Below are 23,534 nucleotides of genomic sequence, written 5' to 3' on the forward strand. Positions count from 1 at the left end.
AGCGGGGGCCGGGGCCGAATTTTCGGAGCCCACATCTTTAAGATAGGAATCAACACAGTCTTCTCCATGCATCTGTCATTGTTTTAGTCTTCAAAATAATAGTAAAAAGTTTAGTAAGCCAAGAAATTCCGTCATTTTCTAAGCACAAGGTTTAAAATTACGTAAATAAGCATCGAGGTGTTTTTCGTTCGTGAGGCGGCGTAAGCCTCGAGGCAGTGTGAGGTGTAAGCCTCACGGACGATGAATTGCGTAAATGAGAATTAAAGTATTATAGCAGGTAAATAACAGTAAGAGTCTATCATATAATAAAAACATCTAAATAAGAATTGAAATTAGAGAAGTGAAATTAGTGGAAAACAATAAAATAGATGCAATAAATGTATCTCATAGCATAATTCAAAGTACAAAACCACAAATATAAGTCTATCAAAACTCCCAAAGTACAAATAAGAAAGAACATATAAAATTTAATCATGTCCCACTATGTTGCACCGATACGATACGGCGACACGGATACGACAAAATAAAAATTGAAATGACAAAATATTATATTGCGACTATGCGGGGGTCTAATGAGGCACTGCCAACAAATTTTTATTGTAAGAGTTGTTTTAAAGCTTTCTCTACCTTCTCAGTAGTGGTCGATACTGCTCGGGATCGTGCCAGAGAGCTGTCGTGAGACCCTATCATGAGGCGTACGCCTCAGCCAAAATTGTGCAATAGCGCCATTGAGGCGCGCCTCAATCTCCCTGAGGCGTAAGTCTTATCAAACCCCAAAATTGCTTAGGCAATGAGGCTATTTTGGTCCGAATTGCACACAATTTAAACTATGCCTAAGCATTTCCACACCTCTATTGGAGTATCATCAGGTCCAACAGTTTTCCCACACTTCATTTTTTCTTAAAGCTTCTCTAACTTCAATTTTAATAATACGTCGATAAAAACTAAAATGTTTATTTTCATTTAAAGTATTATGATCACTAAATTCAATTGTATTTTTATAATTTTCATTGAAAAGCCTAGCAAAATATCTCATCCACCTTTGTTGAATATCCTCTTCTAAAAAAGTACCTTTTGATCTTCATCCTTAATGCATTTCACTTGAACTAAATCCTTACTACTTTTATCTCTTTGCTTGAATAGCTTATACATATATCTTTCATCATCTTTAGTATCTAATCTATCATATAAATCATTAAAAGCTAAATTTTTTGCATCGCAGAATTCTTTCTTAAACTCCTTACGAGCTACTTTGTATCTTTCCCAATTTTCAGAATTACATTTACTTCTTCTTCTTTGCACTCAAATGTGATTTATTTGTTATACTATCACTTTTATCGACATCTTTCTTTGGTTTTCATTCATTTTTGGCAAAATTTATTTCTTTAGAGTTTAGGGAATCTTGCTTTATTTTTATACATATAATTTTCAATGTCATTTGATTGAATGGAAGTGATTTATAGTGCAAGAAAATGAAAATAATATGACTTTTTATTTATGTAATATTTAGATCTCTTTTTATTAGACTTATGTTTATGTGGACGTGGTTTTGGCATGCATAATAAAAAGTATAAGAAGCTCAATAGATATGTTTATAAATTATTTTGTTTTTTTTATAGTGGCTTGATGTTTTGATCCTCTATTTTATATTCTTCTCATAAAAGATGGTCAGAAGTAAGGATAAAGCTGCATCAGGTCATAAAAAAGATCCAGCATAGAAACATAGCACTCAGGTGGATGTAGGAGGAAGTGATAAAATATATATCTATCTAAAATGCAATTATTGTGACAAAGTTATAAAGGGTGGTATGACTAGGATGAAGGATCACCTTTCAGGGTCTCACAAGAATGTTGCTTCATGCTTTAAAGTTTCTGATACTGTAAGGGAGGAGATAAAGTCATACATGAATAAGTCTATCACGTCAAAACATCTTGCACAGAAGCAATTTGAGGACAGAGTTGATGTTGGCTCTTACTATATAAGTGAGCGCAGCGTTAGGGATTCATCTTCTTCGATGAAGCCCATTTTATATAGGAGTGCTAGAGGGCCTATAAATCATTATATGGTGGACACATCAGAGGATAGACCTCCTACACAGAAGGTGGCCGTAGAAAAATGCAAGTGAGGCACGGAGAAGAGTGTGTAAGGATATAAGTAGATTCTTCTACGAAAATGTAATTCCATTTAATGTTGCAACATCACTTGCCTATTACAACATGATTCGTTTAGTTGGAGCATTTGGGAGAGGGTTCAAATCTCCAACCATGTATGATTTGAGAACATGAATTTTGAAGTTGGAAAACACTTATAAAAGTATTGAATGAATTAAGATGACTTGGGCCCAAATATGATTAACAATTATATCAGATGAGTTGTTTGATATCAAACATAGAAGTCTGATCAACATCCTCATTAATAATCCTTATGGTACAAGTTATGACAAATAATGCAAGTGCTTACAAGGCTGTAGGTAAAAAACTTATGGAGAAGAGGAAACATCTGTACTGAACTCCATGTGCTGCACATTACATAGATCTGATTCTTGAGAAGCTTGGCAAGCTACCTCAGCATAAGAATGCATTTACCAAAGCAAAAAAAAACTAAGTTTATTTACAATCACTCTTGGGTTCTAGCTCTTATGAGAAAGTTTTCAAAGAAAAAAATTTTAAGGCTAGCAGCAAAAAGCAACAAGATTTGTCACTGCTTACTTGATCTTAGAGAGCATGATGGATGCTAGACAACCTTTAGAGGTTATGTTTACATCTATACGGTGGTTGAGTTGTGATTGGGCGAAGAAGGCTGAGGAAAAGATATTAGAAAGATTGTTTTAAATGACAGATTTTGGCATATTATCTTATATGCCTTTACACTGACTAGAGCTTTGGTTTAAGTTTTAAGGATGGTGGATGCTGAGAAGAAGTCTGCAATGAGTTTTATCTATAATATCATGGATGGAACCAATAAGATGATTTCCTCTAACTTAGAAGGCGAAGAGGGAAGCTTTAGGAAAATTTGGAATATTATTGATGATAGGTGGGAGCTACAGCTTCACCGGCACTTGCATATAGCTAGTTATTATCTAAACCCTCAGTATCAATATGTAGAGAACAAGTCTACAAATCCTGAATTAAAGTTGGGATTGTATCATTGCTGAATCATCTAATAAGTGATGCAACTGAAAGATCAAATGCTAACACGTAATTGGTACCTTTAGGAACAAAGAAGGCTTTTTAAGATTATAACAAAAGCAAATGATACAATTGTAAAACGATCTCCATGTAATTTTATTTAATGTTTTAAACATTTATTTAAAAGTTTTTTTTTTCGCACTAATTAATCTCTCTTATATAAATATTAGTTGGGTGGTAAATTCAATTTGGTGATGGGACTCCAAAATTGTAGCGTTTTGCTGTGAAAGTTTTGAGTTTGACATGCTTTTCATTTGACTGTGAAAGAAATTGAAGTACCTACAACCAAATATATACAAAGAGGATACATCGCTTGTCGACATTGGGGATGAATTCACTGGTGTACATTAGGTACAATATGAGACTCAGATATAGGAATTTGAAGAAAATATGATTAATGGATGATGAAGATCCTTTGCTTTGCGAGGATGTGACATCTGATAATGAGTGGTTTGTTGATGATGAAGTTGAAGTGATGATGTCTGAATTATAAAATAAAGATTTAAATGTTGATTTCTTTGATGGTCTTCAAACATCTGCATCCACCACAACTCAAGAATAAATAAAAAAAGGTATATAAATAATATAGTTTTCTTAGACTTTTATTAATGTATTACACTATTTTTCATTTTGATATTGTTCAAAATTATTTAGGAAAGAGAAAGATAAATGATATTGAGGAAGGAACTGATAGGGGGATATTGAGAGGAAGAAGGGGAGAGAGCAGTTCATCATAATGATGATTCAAATGAAGACCCCCTTAATGATGGCAGTGCTGATGACTTATGGTTCTTATGTGATATATCATTGCTATTTATTTTTGGAATTATATGTTAATGTAAAGAATATTGTGATTTGGAAAAGATGGAGTTTGAGTTGAACTATATTTCATGTTGTCTTATTATTGGGATATTTTAATTTCACTTCATATCTTGTGTATTTTTATATTTTATATATTATTTATTCATTAGTATATACAAAATTTATCTTTTTATGTTTACGCAATCTTTTGATTTTGAGGCTTACGTCTCAAAATGCCTTGAGGCTTTACACATCGCCTCACGAACAAAAAACGCCTCAATACCCGATTTCATAATTTTAAACATTGATTCCACCACCAACTATATTTTTACTTTTATAAGCTTTTCTTTTTGATACTATAAGCACATCTTTTGCAGCATTCTTAGTATTACAAGCTATTATTTCACACATAACATTAGCTTCCTCATGCACCGACAAAATCTGAAGATCATGAATCTTACTCTCTAAGATATTTTTATTAGAGTAATTTAAATGCCACCATCTAATCCTAGAACAATGATATGCTATATTTTTTGTGCTCTGCTCATTCATCTTAAAGTTCAAAACTAATAAACGGTGTTGGGCACATAGACTCACACCGAATAACATTATAATCTATGCAATCTAAACTATCTATTTTTCTTACTAGATATTGGGTCAGCAACTATAGCTAAAATTTGTCTTACTTCACTTATATTTTATTTCAATAGTCATTGCCATTTGGTGGAGTAAAACACAGTGGATTTGGAAGATTTGCTGGAGTTGAAGGCTTGCGAGCCTGTTGCCTCGTGAAGTCCGTTGTTGAAGATAGATGGTGGCCATACATTAAAACAAAGATCCCAAAGCCTATTCAGGTTTGTCTTGTTATAACTTATCACTGAACAAAATTTAAGCGGATTGAATCAATTACGAAAATGTACTAACACCATTTCATATTTGTTCAGTATCCAATTTCAGATAATGGCTTTGAGTTCCAGGAATCTCTCGTTGAAGCTCTCTATGGTCTGAATTTGTGGGATAGGCTTCGGGCTCTGGTGGGAGTACTGAAGATGATTTCTGAGCAGAACTCTTCCTCTCAAACAGATAAAAGAAGGGAGTGAAATATAACCCAAAAAACAAATGGCTGATCAGCTTGCTATCGAGATTTTTCCAAAGGAGACCAAAAAGATGCTGCTGCTTCTTCTACAGGTTCAGGTTCATGAAACATAGAAACAAATAGCAACTGTGGGACGAGCTATTTTCTGTTCTTTTCTTTTGTGACAGCGTACCTAAGCTTTGAAGGGCCTTGCACGAGATTTAATTGCCTTTCTATTACTTTCATGTATCTGATCGGGGTGAGCTGAGGAATATTACTCGTATATATAGTTTGAAGATTTTGGTCGTTGCCTTGTTGAACAATATGAAGTTTTAAGACCGTTGCAGCAAATTTCTAATTTTCTTTTGTAGGTTGATGCTGGTCTGTTTGAAAAGTAGCTGCAAGCTGTCGATCATGACTTTTGTGAATAATCTTATTGTTGAATTCTGAATGGTTCGCGAGTCGCATCAAATTATATTAAATATTGAGTGAAAGTGAGAACAGATAAATAGGGAGAAAAAGAATGATTCTAGAGTAAAAAAAATTAAGTTTCGAATAAAATAGGCCTGAGTATAGAAAATGGCAAAAATTAAGCTCACCTCACAATCTTTTATTTATATATGTGGGTTGGGGCCTAATTGTTAAAGAATTTACCGCATATATGATTGTACACAAAATAATAGAGTATATGTTAATTGTTTAGTTTGATCAAGATGTTCAACTTAGTGAAGGCATTTGTTAGGCTATTAAAAAGTCACCCATGCATATCTTGGTAGTCGAGTAGTCATTCATTAGCTTGTCTTGAGTAATCATTGGGCCAATTTTCAATTAGTAGCTGTTAAAGCTGATTAATAAATCATATTCATCGACCAAGCTGTTAAAGCTGATTACTAAATCATATTCATCGACCAAAGTGAGTTTTATATCATGGGTGCTTGTTTGGGACAAGTTTTTTTTTTTTTTTTTTAAATTTATTTTTAGATTTGTGACTCTTTTGGTTGAGATTAGGTAGATTGAGTTGACTTGATTTAGCCTAAATCAATTTTTTTTAGATATTTGGATGTATATTTTGTTCTTTAATTTTCTTATATTTTAAAAGATTTTTTTGTGTGAAAACAATAAGAAAATGTAAAAAATATTTTTATCAATTAATAATAAATTTATTATAAATATTTTTAATGTTAATATCTATTTATTAAAGTGAAGTTAACTTTTGACATTATCCGGTGATCGGACCTATCTCCACGTTCGGACGCCAATAGAAAGCGGACATCTAGCACGATTTTTTTAATATAATTTTTTTGTTTTATGTCTTGTCAGCCCGATCAATCCGACTTAGTAACCCAGATTGTTTGAATTCAGGACTCTAAGAATGAAAACGAAGTGTTTTTACTTTTCACTCGACTTTTTCACTGCTCTATTACTCTCGGCTATCTGCTCTCGGACTCCTACAATACCTTCGGTTCTGAAATACCTTCTTCCTAGTGGTAGATGACGATGTTGGAGAACATCAGCATTTAGAAAAGGTAATGTTGCGCCTATGTTGCGCTTCAGTTACACTTTTGAGTTTAGTGTTAAATTTTAAATTTCAGGGTTTAATGTTAATTTTATACATAGCATTGTTTGTTCAATGTGAGCTTAAAATATTTATTTTCTGAATTTCAAACTTCTTAGTAAATGAAAGAAACAAATGATGCGAAATGTTTCATTGAGCCTTAGATGTGCTTTTTCTAAATTTTTTGTTTTGTTTTTCTAGATGTTGTATCAAAGGCCAGTTACTTCTCGATGCTATGTTACCACTTTTAGAAAAATTTGTGATGCTTTTGTCGAGATTATTGATGGTGAACTTGAGCAGACTTTAAGGAATTTGAACATGAATCAGTTTTTGAAGCTTTCATCATTCCAACAGTGTATTCCAATTCTTTTTGAGATTATGAAATTTTGGAATTTTGCTGATGAAGGCTTCATTATGAATGGTCATTTACTTAAATTTATTTCTGACGAGTTTGCTTTGTTGACAGGTAAGATTTTGAATAAGGAATTATGGATATGTTTTTTAACTTTAAATATAACATAGACAAAATTTTTCTAACAGGTATGCCTAATAGAAGTGTTGATATTAAATGGAGGATTGATCCTCTAACTGAACCTTTAACAACTGAAATAAAAACTGAAATGTCAAAATTAGATAGATTGACTGATAATGCTACAAAGTTAAAGACATTTATAATGTTTTTGTTATCTAATCTTTTTTCATTTAATAATCATAAAACCCCTAGAAGGCTCACATCTTTAACAAATAATATAATTAAGTTCACTTATATTAATTGGGCTTCATGTATAAGGAATTTCATGGTCGAGGAATTCGATACAATTTCTAACAAGTTTAAAAAGTAAAGACTATTGGGTTACATCAATATTTTTTCCCTCTTATACTAGTAAGTTTCTAATCGTACTGGTTGTTTTCCTCTCATAAAGCTTTTTAATGTTAATTTATAATGTTTTATGTTTGGTATTATATAGATTTGGTTTTTGGAATATTTTTTCTTGAATAAACCATCCATCCGATCTAGAATTAAGACAATATTTTTTGAGATGGGAGAGGAACACTGATTTATACTATACATAAGAAAGTGCTACCAAATTATTTAAATTTAAAAAAAAATGAGGTAATTTTTTAGTCTAAATGTTTTATATTTAGAGTTGCGCTTTAAGTGCGCTATAGTTGGGCTATAATGCACTTAAAGCGCAACTAAAGTGCAACTATAGCGCACTTAAAGCTCAATCAGATATTTCATATTTTATAAATTTTTTCTAGATTTTTCCTGTTCTTCAGGATGTTACAAGTAAAGAAGCTGAAAAATACGGGGCTGACATAAATGCTATACAAAACCTAGAAACCCGGCTTAAGGATTAACCCCACAAAATTCAATCACCACAACGGGAAAAAATTCACACCACCCCACCTCCCTCTCCTCATTCTCCTCATCAAGAATCACCTGAAAGTTCTCCTCAGCAGCCTACTCAACCTTCTTATTTAGATTGAATACTTGTTACAATAAATAATCATCATTTCGCAATAAATATTATTACAATACAAATTCATTAAATTCCAACTCCGAAGCAATGAAATATATCATCAATTTGGTGTATTCAACACCAGGTTGGCTTATTGGTTGGACGGTTATATATTCCTCACTGAAATATTGAGGCATAATTAAAAAGTTCATCTGTGTTGAAGGAGGATCATCAATTACTTTTTCCCCACCAATTGTTTCTTATATGTTATAAACTACAACTTTAGTATTAGGTAAGGAATTATATAATTAACATGTTATTAAAACTTACTCTTAGGCCGCTTCTTCTTTTCCCAATGGCTTTTCAGTCTTACATTTGATATACCTTTAGATTTAAGCTTTAGAGGATCTTTCAAATTAGCACTTCCACCTTGGGATTTTGCAACATCATTCTGATTTTTTTTTTTTTGCCACCAAGAATTAAGTATAAGTTTTGAGCTATGCCTTTCATTGAGGAAAGAATATCACTTGAGCTTCTATGCTCATTTGATATGCAAATCTGCTCACTTGATTTTTGAATATGAATCTCCTACCATTTTCAAAGTTATTGCTTCTTTGAGAATTAACCAAGTTACATGAATAAAAATCTTGACGAGCCCTTGCTGCCAACACAGTAGTAGGTACTTCTCAGAAAATTTAGCCATATCCAACTGTTTAAAATCCTCAAACAGTGAGAACACAATATCCCCATGATATCATACTTCTTACAGCTGCATTGAATGTTACCTTCTGATGTATCAAAGTCAACCACCCAAGGATGATGTTGGTCCTTTTTCTCTATGTAGTTGGCTAGAAATTTTGAAGAATCAGTCGAGATGAAGTCTATACTCATTTCTCCCACAGCTTATATAAGTTCTTCCTCAAAAAATGAATATAATTTTCTTGAGTAAAACTGAGCAGCTTGTTTTAATATTGAGCTATTCTTTATCACAGGAACAATTTCAGACTGACAGTATTTGTACTCCTCATCCTTCTCATTTCGCTGCCAATTCATTAATACCTTTTCCAACCTAAGAAAACAATCAGTTAATGAACTTGTTGGCTTCAAAATGCCATGACATACATTATAAGTACACTCGCTACGCTGTGATGATAAAATGCCAATGCTAAAACAATCCTTGTTAAGATCTGTTGACCAATTTCTCCTTATCTTATAAAGATCCTACAACTATTCATGATTATGAAGGTTCCCTTCCTTGATAATTTTAGCCCATACCTCTTCAAACACTTCCTCAGAATCACACCACCTCATACACTTATAGAAGAGTACTTTAATTTTATTATTGCTATTGCAGATAGAAACTTTTGATGGAACATTTTTAAAGATGCGCCATTGGCATAATCTATGATGAGTGTGAGGTAATGCAACTTCTATGGCCCTGGTCATAGCTTGGTCCTGATCAGTGAATATTGTTGTTGGATATTTATTACAAATTATTCGTACAAATATTTTAAATAACTATGTAAAACTTTCAATTATTTCTTTTGACAAAAAAGCAACTCCTAACAAAATATTCTGCCAATGATTGTTAATACCAACAAATGGTACACAAATAAGATTATACTTGTTGAGCCTATAGCTAGTATCAAAAATCAACACATCTCCAAAACATTCATAATCTATCATGCTTCTGCCACTACAGGAAAACCTGTTATTACCGGCGGACTTAATCCGCCGGAAACAATGTAAAATCCGACGGAACCGGTAGTTTCCGGCGCATGTTCCGGCGCAAATATCTCCGCCGGTTTTTGGTGCGTCAATAATTTGTTTCCGACGTATAAGTTGCGCCGGAAAAAGTTCTGGCGCAGTTTCCGACGCATTACCGGCGCATTAAACGGTTTGTTTGCCGACGTGAAGAATATGAGAATTCCGGCGCCTAATGCGCCGGTATTTACCGTCGTATAATGCGACGGTAATTAACGGCTGATAAGTCGCCGGAGTTGCGCCATCGAAATTCCACGGTTATTTTACGACGCAATTGTTGCGCCGGTACTTACCGGCGGAATATCCGCCGGACTTGCGACGGTAGTGGCCGACGGATCATATTCGCCGGTACGTATGATACATTTCGTTGTATCGTCTTTTCCGACGGATTACCGGCGCATAATCCGCCGGAAACCTCTCGCATTGACAAAAACAAATTGCCTTCCAAAAGCATGCACCAAGGTATATATCCTATAGCAAATTAATGTCTAGTGATAACATCCATGACTAAAGCAAAAAGATATTTCAAATTTACCTTCAACTCCCTCTCTAGTCTTACCAACAAGAAGAATATCATCAACAAAAAGCATGCACCAAGGTATATCCTCTAGCAAATGTCTAGTGATAACATCCATGACTAAAACAAAAAGATAGCAAAAAAAAAAAATGCAATACCTTTGTGCATGCGAAGTTCGATTGAGAGAGAGGGAGATGCTCGGCGGCGGGCGACCAGGAGAGAGGGAGATGCTCGGCGAAGTCCGGTGACTGTCGGCGGCGAAGTTCGATGACCGTCGGCGACGTCAATCTTCGGCCAGCGACGAACGGCGACGGAGTGCGACGGGCGAAGGAGGCGAGGTGAGAGAGAGTAGCGAAAAGAATGACGGCCCAGAGGGCTCCGATTCGCATTTTAGGGCTTTTAGCGGCGGCCTTTCCGGCGGAGGTTCTGCCGGAAATTTTACCGGCGGACAATGCGCCGGCAATTTTTCGTTGAGTTTAAATAAGCCGGCGCATACTCCGCCGGAACTGTTTCGTTGAGTTTAGAAGAACGTTTCCGCCGTAATCTGCGCCGGAAATAATCCAGAGCAGTTTTCACCAGCGGTATTTCCGGCGCAATTGGCGCCGGTAAATTTCCGGCGTCCGTTCCGCCGGAAATAACGCCGTAAACGTTACGTCGCATCATTCCGCCGGAACCTGCGCCAACAATGCCGACGCAAAAAAATCCGCCGGAAATTCCGACGGTAATCACGTGTTTTCCCGTAGTGTGCTATCAACCCAGAAAAAATTTAACAATCTCTCATGCTCATCATATTGAACATCCTAAGCGAACATGTGGTCCTCAACTTGTCGATCTTTAAATAATTAAATGAAAGAATTAGTGTTACAAATTTCAATCCTTGCTCTTTTCTCCTTTTGAATAAAATTATAGGCATCCCTCTTAGAGAATCAAATATTCTCACATCCTCCAACTTCCTCTACAAGGTAGGCATCAACGGTTCTAATCCCTGCATATGTCATTGATTTTTGGACGGAAGCTTTTTCCTCAACAACATTCCTACATGATCTCAGAAGGTATTGGTCGGCTGGGCTAGCCAATTCATGGTGTTGGGATTCAATAAATATTTTGACATGCTAGTAACCATCTTCATCAACTGCAAACCTTATCATGGATGGACAACCGGTTCTAACGTCTAGTTTAATAAATCTCCTTCTTGAATTAAGATCAATACTTTTCTTTAAACCAACTTTTGAACAGAAAAAGTCCTTGGATTTTATCTTCCTAGAATTTAGCCAAAAACTATTATGATCCTTCTGAACGCTAAAGCCATTATCATGGGCCTAAGTACAAAAATATTCATATGCTTCTTTTTCATCTTTATAAACAGCCTGAAATGATAAGAAAATAGAATAAAAAGCGCAACTAAAGCGCAACTAAAGCGCAGGTAAAGCACAAGATTTTTTATCATCTTTTCTTTACCAATCCTTAAAACAATGATGTTCTTCTTCCTAAAAATAATAATGAAAGCTAAACAATAACATATAAGAGCTTTTTTTACTTTTCTGCCAAAACAATTTCATTCTTCTTCCTAAAAACACTAATGGGCTGAAACAGCAACATCTAAGATCCTAAGCCTCTAATGAGCTGAAACCTATGCCCTTTTTCTACATCAAACACAACACTGCTTTGTTTACAACTTTCTAGCTCGTTTTCCCATAATACAACTTGCGATGAGATTGAAACTTATCAATATGTTGAAACCGTAGGAATTTCCAACTATGTTAGCTTCCAATTCATGCATCCCTTTTGATTCATGCACCACCTCTTCCACCTCTCTCTTCTGTGAGTATTCCATCTATTTTCTGCAATTTTCTAGCTCGTTTTTTCTTCTAAAGCAATAAACATTTAGATCTTTTGCGGGTTTCTAAAATAGCGGCAATGTTTAAAATGAAATTAAAGTGGACTGGGATGGGTCGATCGGGCTGACAAGACATAAAGCAAAAAAGTTTATATTAAAAAATCCACGTTTATTCAGCCAGATGTCCGCTTTCTATTGGCGTCCGAACATAGAGATATGTCCGGTCATCGAACCTAATATTTATCCTATATATAAGAGATTGCTGCTTCCTATTTAATGCTCATCCTCTTTCTTGCTTCTTTTATTCTCTTTTGTGCTTTACAATTTAATAGTTTTTTTTTTCTTTAGCATGAAGGTTTTAAAGGGATAAGGTTAACTTCTCAAAGGAAGTTCTAATTGATAACCTGTCCAACAAGTGCCAAAAAATAATAATAAATAAATAAATAAACTTCAGAAAAAAGATTATAAAGGAAAGAGTAAAGACGGAGAAGATGAAGGCTAAAAGTGAGATTAGAAGCTCGTTGCTTCATTAAAGTCTTTAACCGATAATCATTCTTTTAAACTATTGCTTTGGTGGTGGATGCTACATTGCTAGGAGCTACTCTTCCTCAACCTGAGGTTGAAATTAGCAGAGAAGGTAAAAATAGAAAACTGCATAATATATCTTAATCAATTGAACAAATTTATTTTTTCTTGAATCTCTCACTCGTCAAGAACTTCTTTGAGAGAACTGAAATTGGCCAATTAGTGGCTCTATTAGAAATTGATGTTGCTCAATCTTTTATGGATACTTTAGGATGTTGAAGTCATTTAGTCGATTGTTATAATAATTGGGGATGAAGTAATCTGGCCATCTATTAAAGTTGCGGCAATTGTAGTCCTTGAGGTTCCTATTGAACAACATATCATTGAGGAGCGATTATTGAAGTCAATCATAGGGCAAATGAAAATACATTATTTCAACTCCATAAGCATCCCCCCTCGCCGCGTAGAAAAAAAAAAAAAAAAAAAGAAAGAATAAAATCCCTCCTCTTCCAACCTTATATTTGGCTAAGTTTGTTGAAAAGGATTCTAAGACACTTGAATTTAGTTAGCTTAGTGCCAGAATCATTGAAGAAAATTGTTAGATTTATAATGGGAAGGCATTAGATTTATTGTGCAACCTCCACTAGTTCCATAAAGCTTATTGATGTGATACCTTTGAAAACGTTGAGAAGAATTTATTTCTGAAGTTTGTAAATTGAAGTCGTTGATGGCCTCTTTGAAGAACGAGTACAAACTGAAAGTCTCACTTCAACAAACAAATTATCAAATTGATGATTTTATTAACTACTCTACTAAGGCTTTTCACTAATAAGACGTTGGTACGAAGACTGAAATCATCTCTAGCCAAACATAGATGGAATTCACAAAGTCTAATTAGTTCATGGCTCAGGATAAGAAACAAAGGAGAGAGAATCTTCGTTTATTCCGAGAAAAGACGAATTTTGAAATTCTCCAGCGCGTGGGTGTTCTGCTTGGCTCTGATGATGTCAGAGGGTCGCCGGCAAACTTCAGCTGGTGTCTCCTTCAACGTTCGTCCACCATCCATTCCATCCTTGAATGGTTCTCAAATGATATCGGTTTCATCTCCTCCAGCCTTTGGGGATTCGAATTTCGATAAAGATGCAAAAGTTAAATTCAGAATGGATCGACCTCTGGTGATAAAAGAGGGAGGATTACTGGAGGAGAAAGTTCAATTTGAAGATGTCAGTAAGGGCAAGTAGATTTTATTCGAAAGTTTTGTGAAAAATCAATCTTCGGTTGAAGAGGTCGGGAATTCAAAAGGTGTTGTTATATCTGATTTGAGCAATTTGTCTTTTTTGTATGGTGAAAGATGATTCTAGTGGTAATTACTCATTGAAAGTAAGGGAAAATGAAGCTATTATTGAAGAAGAGCATGAGAAGGAGAAACTCAAGGCTGGTCCTGTTTCAAATGTGCAGAATATGGAAGCTGAGATAGGAGTTGCGACTGTGTCTGTTATTCCGGGGCAGGATAATTCCTGCTTTAAGCAGACAACTTCGAATATGAACAAAATTAGGAACTGTGAATCATGTGAACATGGTAATTGTAACTTGTCTGCTAATAGCTTGGATGGCCCTAAACAACAGTCAGGTAATGTGATGAAGAATGCATGGAGTAAGAAGACCAACATCAAAGTGATTGATATAGATCTGGGAGAAGGATTCATTGAAAATGGATCAACAGTGAAACTACACATAGGAAAAGAGTTGGAGAACTCAAACAGACTTAAAAAATCTTTGGTAATCAAAATCTTTGGTGACAACATTCCTTTCCATATCATAAGTATGGAGTTAAGAAGACAATGTGGTGTTTTTGGGAAATTTCATTTGACCTTACTCTAAATGGGTTGGGTTCTCTGTGCATTTGAGAATCCAGAAGTTATGGACAAGGTTCTTACCACTGGTCCATAGTATGTGAATGAGAATATAGTGGGAATGGATAAATGGTCTCCATCATTTTCTCCTAATTTCTTCAAAGGTTTGACTTCACCTATATGGATTTGTATGCCTAATCTTCCATTACAAAGCTGGGATGAGATTAATGTGTGTAGGATTGCTTCCATGGTAGGCACTCCTTATTTGATAGATGGAAACATGTTCAATTGGGGTAGAAGAGAATTTGCAAGAGTTTGTGTCCATGTAAAACTTGATGAAAAACTACCCTTGGGTGTTTGGGTTGAAGGGAATTTGGGCAAATTCTATCAATGCATTGAATATGAAAGACTTCCTACATTCTGCTTCACTTGTGGGAATATAGGGCATTTGAAAGAAAACTGCTCTGAAAAGGGAGTAGCTTCCATCCAAAGTCATCTTGTTAGTGAAGACCAAAGGAAAAATGTTGAAAATGCTGAAGTTGAAGCTGATAAAAGAAAATATTATGGAGTTGCTGATGATGTTAGAGAAGGCTATGAACCTTGGGTCCATGTGAATTATGGGAAGAAGAATTTAAAGAAGCCAGAATTCAAACTCTTGGAAAATCATGTTAATAAAAGGAATGTTGTTAAAAATCCTAAAGATTAGTTGTTCATTGATGCTGGAAGGAATCCTGAACTGTTGGGAGATAAAACAAATGTTGTTGGAAATTTTGAAATAGTTACTGTGGTGGAAGGAAACAAGCTAATTGCTGAAGATGAAATGCCTGAAACTACTGGAAGGTGCCTTGACTCTCTGAAAGAAAAGCTGGTAGTTGTGGATCAGCCTAGTAATGAAGAAAGGAAGATTGATTCAAAAGCTAATTCCAATAATATGGAGGATCATATCAAGAATCCCAGAGGTGTAAAGGATGGAGGTGGAACTCAAAAATGTCTGGATTCGGTTTCTTCTGGTGATCTGAATAATGGTATGAATCTCAATCATAATGGTATCTACTTTACTGATAATAAGTATGAATTTTTAAATGCTATGATCGAGGAAGGTGAGCTTGTTGATGAAACTACTAGGATGGTAACAGAGCAGATAAAAGGAGGTGAGGTAGCTTCAAATTATGTTAAAATATTGAATTCTGAAGGGAACAGTAAGGAAGGTGGAAATATTGTTTCTTAAAAGAAAGGTGATAAGCAATTAAAAAGTTTGGGACCAATTAGACCAGAATCTAGAAGTAGAAGAGTGAAAGGAGATTCAAGGGAGAAAGTGGGGAACCCTTCCCCTCTTATCCAAAAATGACTTCAATCGTTTTTTGGAATTGTAGAGGAGTTAAGAAAAAGAAGGCTTCTCTATATCTCAAGGAGGTGGTGAAAGACAATGATGTTTTGTTTGTTGGACTTTTGGAATCTAAGATGACTTGTATTGATAGCAGCGATGTTAACTCTTTGATTGGTTCTGGTTAGGATCATTTTCATGTCCCTTCGGAAGGGTTGTCTGGAGGTATTGTGGTAAGTTGGAAAAATAGTTTCGTATCTTTTAGTGTATTGGAATTCTCTTCCCAATATATCATTGGGGATTTGGAGGTGGCTAACAAAGGCAAATGGAGAATAACAACCATTTATGGCAACAAAAATGTTTACAGAAGAAGATGCTTTTGGGAAAGGTTGGAAGCTTATGTTAATATTGATTTTCCTATGGTAATAGGTGGTGACTTCAACTGTCTACTTACCAAGGAAGACAAAAGGGGTGGTAGAAGATTCAACTTTTCCATGGGTCCTAAAGAGATGAAGACTTTCCTCACTTGCAATGACCTCCATGAGGTTAATTATGTTGGCCCGAAATTTACGTGGTGTAATAACCAATCGGGTAATGACCGAATTCTAGAAAGGTTTGAAAGATGCTTCATGAACTCTTGGGCCGTTAACTCTTCTCATGGTTTAGTGGTTAAACACCTTCCTCGAGTAGCATCGGATCATTGCCCTATTATGTTGAATCTTTTTTGAATTCATCATTCAACTAAAAGAATAATTAAGTTTGAAGAAATTTGGACTTCATTTTTGACTTTTGCAGCAATGGTGAGAAAGGCATAGAACATGAAAACTTGTGGGAGCTCATCTCAAATTCTTAATCAAAAAATGAAAAGGGCTTTGAAGTCTCTATTTTTTTGAAGTAGAGCAAAATTTAAAGGCTTAAATCAACAAAATGAAATTTTAAAGCAAGAGATTTTACAATTACAACTAAAAGAAGCAGATGATGGATTTCTTTCTACTGAAGACATTTGGTGCTTGAAGACTAAAATCAATGAGCTTAATTCAACTTTAGTTCACCTCAACACTTGGTGGAGACAACGGTCAAAAGTAAAATGGACGGTCGATGGTGATTGCAATTCCAGATTTTTTTTTAATCCTTTGCAAGTGCTAGATAGAATTCCATTTATATCTATAGTATACAAGATGAATATGGATGCAATGTGGAAGACCAACATCAGATAGAGAATGTTTTGCTAAGGTTCTTCAATGGAAATGGGGAGAAAAAACATGTTCACTGGATGGTTGGCCAAAACCGAGGAGAATTCTATTTGAGGAGGATAAAATCTTATTGAACAAAAGTTTCTCAGTTGATGAAGTGGACAGTGTGATAAAAGAATCTATGGGATTCATTGCATCGGGGAATGATGGCATATCATACTCCTTTTTCAAAAGCTATTGGTTTATTATAAAAGAGGGTGTTTGGAATGCATTAAATCAGTTTTTTTATATCAGCTGAAATGTGTGAAAATTGAAAAGAAACTATCATTGTGCTGATTCCTAAAGTAAGTAATCATTCGACTCCATCCAACTATAGACCTATAAGCTTGTGTAAAACAATTAACAAAATAGCGGCCAAAGTTTTGTTGAATAGAATGTCTTGCATAATCCCAAAGTTAATTTCTAATGAGCAAGTTGCTTTCTTAAAAGGAAGATCAATTTCGAATAACATTCTTATAGCTCAAGAAATTTTTCATAAATTTAGAATTTTTAAATATTCTAAGGGATTAGTTTCATTCAAAATCGACATGGAGCAAGCATATGACTCCATGGGTTGGCCGGCTCTAAACAAGTCTTTGGTGTACTTTGGATTTCCTACTTTTTTCTCTAAATTAATCATGGATTGTGTTCTAAATCCCTCATTTTCATTGATAATTAATGGGAATCAAGCTGATTGGATAAAGGCTAAATGTGGATTTCTGCAGGGATGCCCATTATCTCCGTATCTATTTATTCTTTGCTCTCAGTTATTGTCTAATGCTCTAGTTGAAGATGACTCAATTCGTATCAAGGTCAGCACAAATGGCCCAAAGATCTTTCATTTGCTTTATGCGGATGACATAGTAATATTCTCGTATGCAAAAGTAACAAGTGTCAAGAAGATTAAAGGTATCTTAAAGGATTTCTGTGGGTGGACTGGCTAGAAAATAAATGAAAGTAAATTAGTGATTTTGTTTGGTAAAATAGTGAGAAGAAGGAGGAGGAAGGCTATTACACATATCATGGGATTCAAATAAGTTAAAGAGTTTTATTATCTTGGAGTTAAGGTGGCTTTGAGAAGACTAAGGAAGATGGATTTCCAATTTATTATTGACAAAGTGTTAAAAATGTTAAATACTTGGGGTGCTAAGTTCATCTCTTTGGTAGGAAGATCACACTTGTCAAAATGGTATTTCTCTCTTTCCCATCATTCTACACTCTACTCATTCTATGACTCCAATGAGTACTTTAAATGAAATTGATAAGTTATGTAGAAGTTTTATTTGGAGAAAGATGAATGGAGGTCTAGGCCTTCATTATATGAGCTGGAATAACATGTGTAAACCTTTGGAGAATGGTGGCCATGGGTTGTATTCATGTTCTACCAAAGTGGGCCCTTCAAGAGCAAAAGCTTGCATGGAAATATGTTCAAGACAAAGATTCAATGTTGCACAAATGTTTATATTCGAAATATGGTCCGATATGGGATCAAATTCGCTTGGAAATTAATCAAGGATGGAGGTAGGTGTTTTAAAAAAATATAGTGAGATGGAAGATAGCAAATGGGGAGTCAATTGACATCTTTAATGATAAATGGATCATGGAAAAGAGCTTAAACATGTGGCCAACATTTGTGGTGCACAAAGATTGCAATGTGGAAACTGTAAAGTTAAGTGATTTAATTTTGGAAGGAAAATGGAATGTTGCTGAAGTGAAGAAATATTTTGGAGGCGATCTGATGGAAAGGATTTGTAAAATTCAAATATTTTCAAATAATTAGGAGGATAAGCTGGAGCTCATTCAAGGATTATCTGGAAAATTAATTTCAGGAATGGCTGGTTCGACGACAAAATAGGATTTTGAAAAGTACAAGTATTGGAGATGTTTGAAGAAAGAAAAGCTGAATGCAAGGGTGGAGATATTATGGTGGAGGTTATTAAATAACTCTTTACCAACTTTCCATTTCTTATCTTATTGAGGAGTGCAGCCAAATAACTTGTGTCCAAGAGGATGCAATGAAGTAGAAGATGCAAAGCATTTGATGATGAGCTGTAAGAAGCTGAAGAAGGTTATTCTTCTTCTAAATCAATGGGGATTCATGATACCAATTGTCTCCTACTTTGAAGATCGCTAGAATTGGATAAAAAAACTAAATCCTTTTATGCTGAACCTTTTATGCAATATTGTTTATTTTACTTGGAAGGGAAGGAATGAGTTGGTTCATGGGAAAATTTAAAGAACTGCAGTCTTTATAGCAATAGAATCTGTCAACTATGCAGTTGTGCACAAAGCTATTAATTGGAACACTTTGGGATGGTTGGATGCCAATCAGCTCTTGCTGTTGGATAAAGTTGGCACCCTTCTCCACCCGATTGGATCAAAGTGAATGTAGATGCAGCATTGTTACCTTCCGACAAATGTGGGGTTGGCGGTGTATTTAGAGATCACAAAGGGAGGTTCCTTTTGGCTTTTGGTAAATCATGTGAACATTGGGATATAGCTTACTTCGAGCTTCTAGCTATAAAGACTATTAAAGAGATGATAAAAGATTGGATGATGGAATATAAAGGAATCATTATTGAAGGAGACAATGCAAACATTATCAAGTTCATTCAGAATTCATATAGAAGTGATGGGAAAGAGCTTGAAGAATTTTCTTTTATTAAAGATTTTAGTTATGCAATTTTTAATTGTATAGAAAGGAATGGTAATAAGTTAGCGGACTTATGTGCTAACTATGCTACTTTTGCTTCTTTTTTGTTGGGATGATTTAGGGCTCAATAAGGTTCCTCCTTCCTTTATGGAATTATTAGAGGAATCAGTAGGTAACATTATGTAGTTGGTTCTCCTCTTTAGTTTTAAATGCATTTATTGCTTCTTCAAAAAAAAAATAAAAAAATTAGTTCATGGCTAGAGGTGTGTATGTCTTGACACAACTAGATATGACGCCATCGATCATATTCTTCTTCAACTAAATTTGCAATGTTGTCTAGGAGAATGAAATTAAGAATTAGAAGAACAAGTTTTTCTTGGTGAAGTCAACCAGGGATTGATCGATTTTCATCAAGCTGCTTCTAGAAAACAAGTGTATGCCTACTTTACTTTAATGAATTATCTCTATTTAAAAGTGATGATATACATCGATTATAACTTATTTGAGTGACTTCTTGTTTAGATGTTCTCTGTCTTTTAATTTGCTTTTTTTTTTTGCAATAAGTCGAATATTATAAGACTAGTACTATAGGATTATTTCCTTGAGTATTTGTTTATTTTATTTTTTTCTTGTTATAACATTTAATAATGAGTCCTTTTTAAAAAAAAATTGAAGTCGAATGTCAAGGAGGATGCTAATGAGGGGAAGAGAATGAGGAAAATCTCTTTATTAAGGACTCAATAACCGTCTATCGAAGCCTTCAATTAATTTAAGTGAGAATGAAGATGATAATTTTGAAATTAAAATTATTAACTTTAAAGTTTAGAATGAGAAAGGTTACTAATTCATTCTAAAAAAATTGATCCTCCTATTGAGGTGAGTACTTCATAAGCACAATGCCACATCAAAATATGCGAGGAGGTCGACTGGGCAAGGGTTAAAGCATAATATCTAAAAGTCCATGGAGAATTCCAAGGTAAAGGCAAAGAATCCACCAAGGCACCTCTTATGGAGGAATTAAAGTCTCTTCTTAAATAAGTGATAATATGTCATCTCTCTCCCAATAACAAAGAAAGCATTGATGTTGAATAAAGATATAACTTCAGGTCTTATAGATTTTTCTTTTGACCAGACCCTACCAAAGAATCAATACTTGTCCACTGCTTATGACCTTGTCTCAACAATATTCTCATACTTACTCTACAGAAAGATGGTTGATATTTCGAATGGCCTATTTCACTTTGCTATGATAAAGGCAAATGCAACTAGCTTCTAATATAACTATATAATGGTAACCATTTACAAAAAGATAGCTCACCATCTAACAAAGAAAAATATGGAAATAAAAAAGATTTAGAAAGTAAAGTTACAGTCTAATTTTGGCATTAGTGAAGTTGATTGCGGACACTCTTGAGGTACTTACAGAATTCACATTCCCCAACCTAAGTCATTTATGACTTTCTTATAAGTTTCATCTTCTCAGTGGATGGAGGGAAATATCCTAGTGATGTGAATACCTATGTTGGAACTTGTTTATTATGGACCTTCTTCATTAGCCCTTCCTCGATCTTTGTCCTACACAGTAAGAACAAATTCTTCAAGTGTACCTATATTAATAGGTCCATTACTAACTGTCTGCACTCATCAATGTTGTAGCCATGGTCATGATGATAGGAACTATGTTTCGATTGATCACACAAGTGATCATCATCCCTTATGGGTGCCTTCCTTTAGAAGAAATTTTTATTCTTAGTAGCTTCAACAAACTTGACCAAGGAGACTCAGAATATAGTCATAGTCAATAATGGGCAATTTTAAGGTTAAAATGGCCTCTAGTCAAGGCGATCATTATGCCATTCTTCATTTCATACCCACTTTTCAAAGGGACAAGTTTTTTAGTGCTAAGAAAATCTCATCTAATCATGATAAAATATTCTTTTTGCCTCTTGATTCTTGGAGTGGCTTCTTCAGTTCATAGGAAATTACCAAATTTTCTTCTTATATGGATTTTTTCTTTCCTCCCAACCCCTGTAGATGTGCTAGTCTCCATCTTATACTCATCAATATTTAAATGAATGTTTATGAGTTTGAACTCAACCAAATTTCTTAGCCTCTCTAGTTTGCGTGACACTGAAAATGTCATTCTCATGGACCTTGAGTGATAGAGCAACTCGGGTGACCGCCAGTGCCAAATCTTTTTAGTCATGCATCTCCTTCTAGACTTGAGTGATAAAACTCCTAAGTGACTCACTCGATGCTTGCCTTATTTGTAAGCCTAGAGAGTTCTTTAGAAACTTTTGAGCACTAGAAAATTACATCATGAACATTCTCTTTAACTCGAAAAAAGAGTTGGTGGTGCCAAGTGTCATATTTAAGATCTATCTTAGAAGTGATTCCTTAAAAGTAGTGAAGAGTAGCATGCATTTGAAATTTGTTATTGGCTTGACCTCCTTGAGAAGACATTACTAAGTAGTGATATGTTCTTCTCAATTATCCTTTCTTTCCTTTGAAGCATTGAAGTTGACTCCTTACTATCAGAGTAATATGTCTTATTGATGACCATAGTAGAAATCAATACTCTAGCTCTATAAAATCTATTTTTCCTCACCATTAAATATGAGGGTCCTTTAAATCATTTGCACTATATGAATGGTTCTTGACATTCTCTCAACCGCTCCCTTGATCATTTAAGTTATACTCTCCTTGAAATTAAGAATATGAAAAGTAATCAAGAACTCTTAATTCTTCTTGTTAACAAATTATTATCCTCCTCTTTTATGTTGTTGTTTTTCATGTAATATTCCTCTTTTAGTTACTACAGGTTTCACTCTCACCACATCTCTTAGGAAGTTGAATCAATAATTTTTAGTGTATCACACCCAACTCTTCTAGAATTACTAAGTGAAAGAGTGTTCAGAGAAAAAGAGTGAAAAAACAGAAGAATTCTTGGGTAAAAAGCTTTTAGATTTTAATTAAATAAACTTGAGTTAAAAACATTGCATAAATTGAGCTCACCATTTGATCCCTTATTTATAGATTTAGGTTATGGCATGAGCATTATTGAATTGGCTATATACTCAATTATACACAAAATTAAAAATTATGATAATTTTATATCTTAATTAAGATGTCCAATAACACTGCCGTTGCCAGGTCCCAAGTCCTGGATGAGAAAAGTGGAGGGTTGCGTTAGGTAGTCGACAGCCAGCGTAAAACTTGTCGAACAATAATGACATGAATCCTTTAAGAAATTGTGTTAATGCTAGGGCGTCCCCTGGAAGCGACGCGCTGTATGGCCTAAATACAGTGACAAGTGTGCAAGGGCCGCTGCACCGGCGCCCGGGTGCAGTGTTAAATAGGCAAGGGTTCCCACATCAAGGACGGATGTGTGCAAAGAAGCTAGTCCATGAAACTAAAATTAGGATAGGAACTTGGAATATAGGTTCCCTTACAGGAAAATTAATGGAATTAATAGATATTATGATTCATAGGAAGTTAAATATTTTTTGCATTCAGGAAACTAAATGGGTTGGAGATAAGGCTAAGGAAATTGATAGTTTAGGATTTAAACTTTGGTATTCGGGTAGGAGTCGTACTAGAAATGGTGTAGGTGTTATTATAGATAAGAGTTTAAAGGATAATGTTATAAAAATTAATAGGATTGGAGATAGAATTATAGCTTTAAAGATTATTGTTGATGATAAGATTGTTAATATTATAAGTGCTTATGCTCATCAAGTAGGTTT

The 23,534-nt window shown here is 34.7% G+C and overlaps 1 protein-coding gene across 2 annotated transcripts in view; it reads left to right on the forward strand.

Moving 5' to 3' along the window:
- Window positions 1-5,496, forward strand: part of LOC110100428 (aldehyde dehydrogenase 22A1) — an 86,246-nt gene extending 80,750 nt beyond the window's left edge. For both annotated transcript variants that reach the window (XM_028696950.1, XM_020827928.2), the window contains 2 exons: window positions 4,701-4,844; window positions 4,935-5,496. In XM_028696950.1, coding sequence (XP_028552783.1) covers window positions 4,701-4,844; window positions 4,935-5,090 — 300 coding nt within the window. In that variant the 3' untranslated portion in view covers window positions 5,091-5,496. The remainder of the gene's footprint in view (window positions 1-4,700; window positions 4,845-4,934) is intronic.
- The last annotated feature ends 18,038 nt before the right edge of the window (window positions 5,497-23,534 follow it).

The sequence above is a fragment of the Dendrobium catenatum genome, unplaced genomic scaffold (genome assembly GCF_001605985.2).
Source record: "Dendrobium catenatum unplaced genomic scaffold, ASM160598v2 fragScaff_scaffold_853, whole genome shotgun sequence".
In the NCBI taxonomy this organism is placed as follows: Eukaryota; Viridiplantae; Streptophyta; class Magnoliopsida; order Asparagales; family Orchidaceae; genus Dendrobium; species Dendrobium catenatum.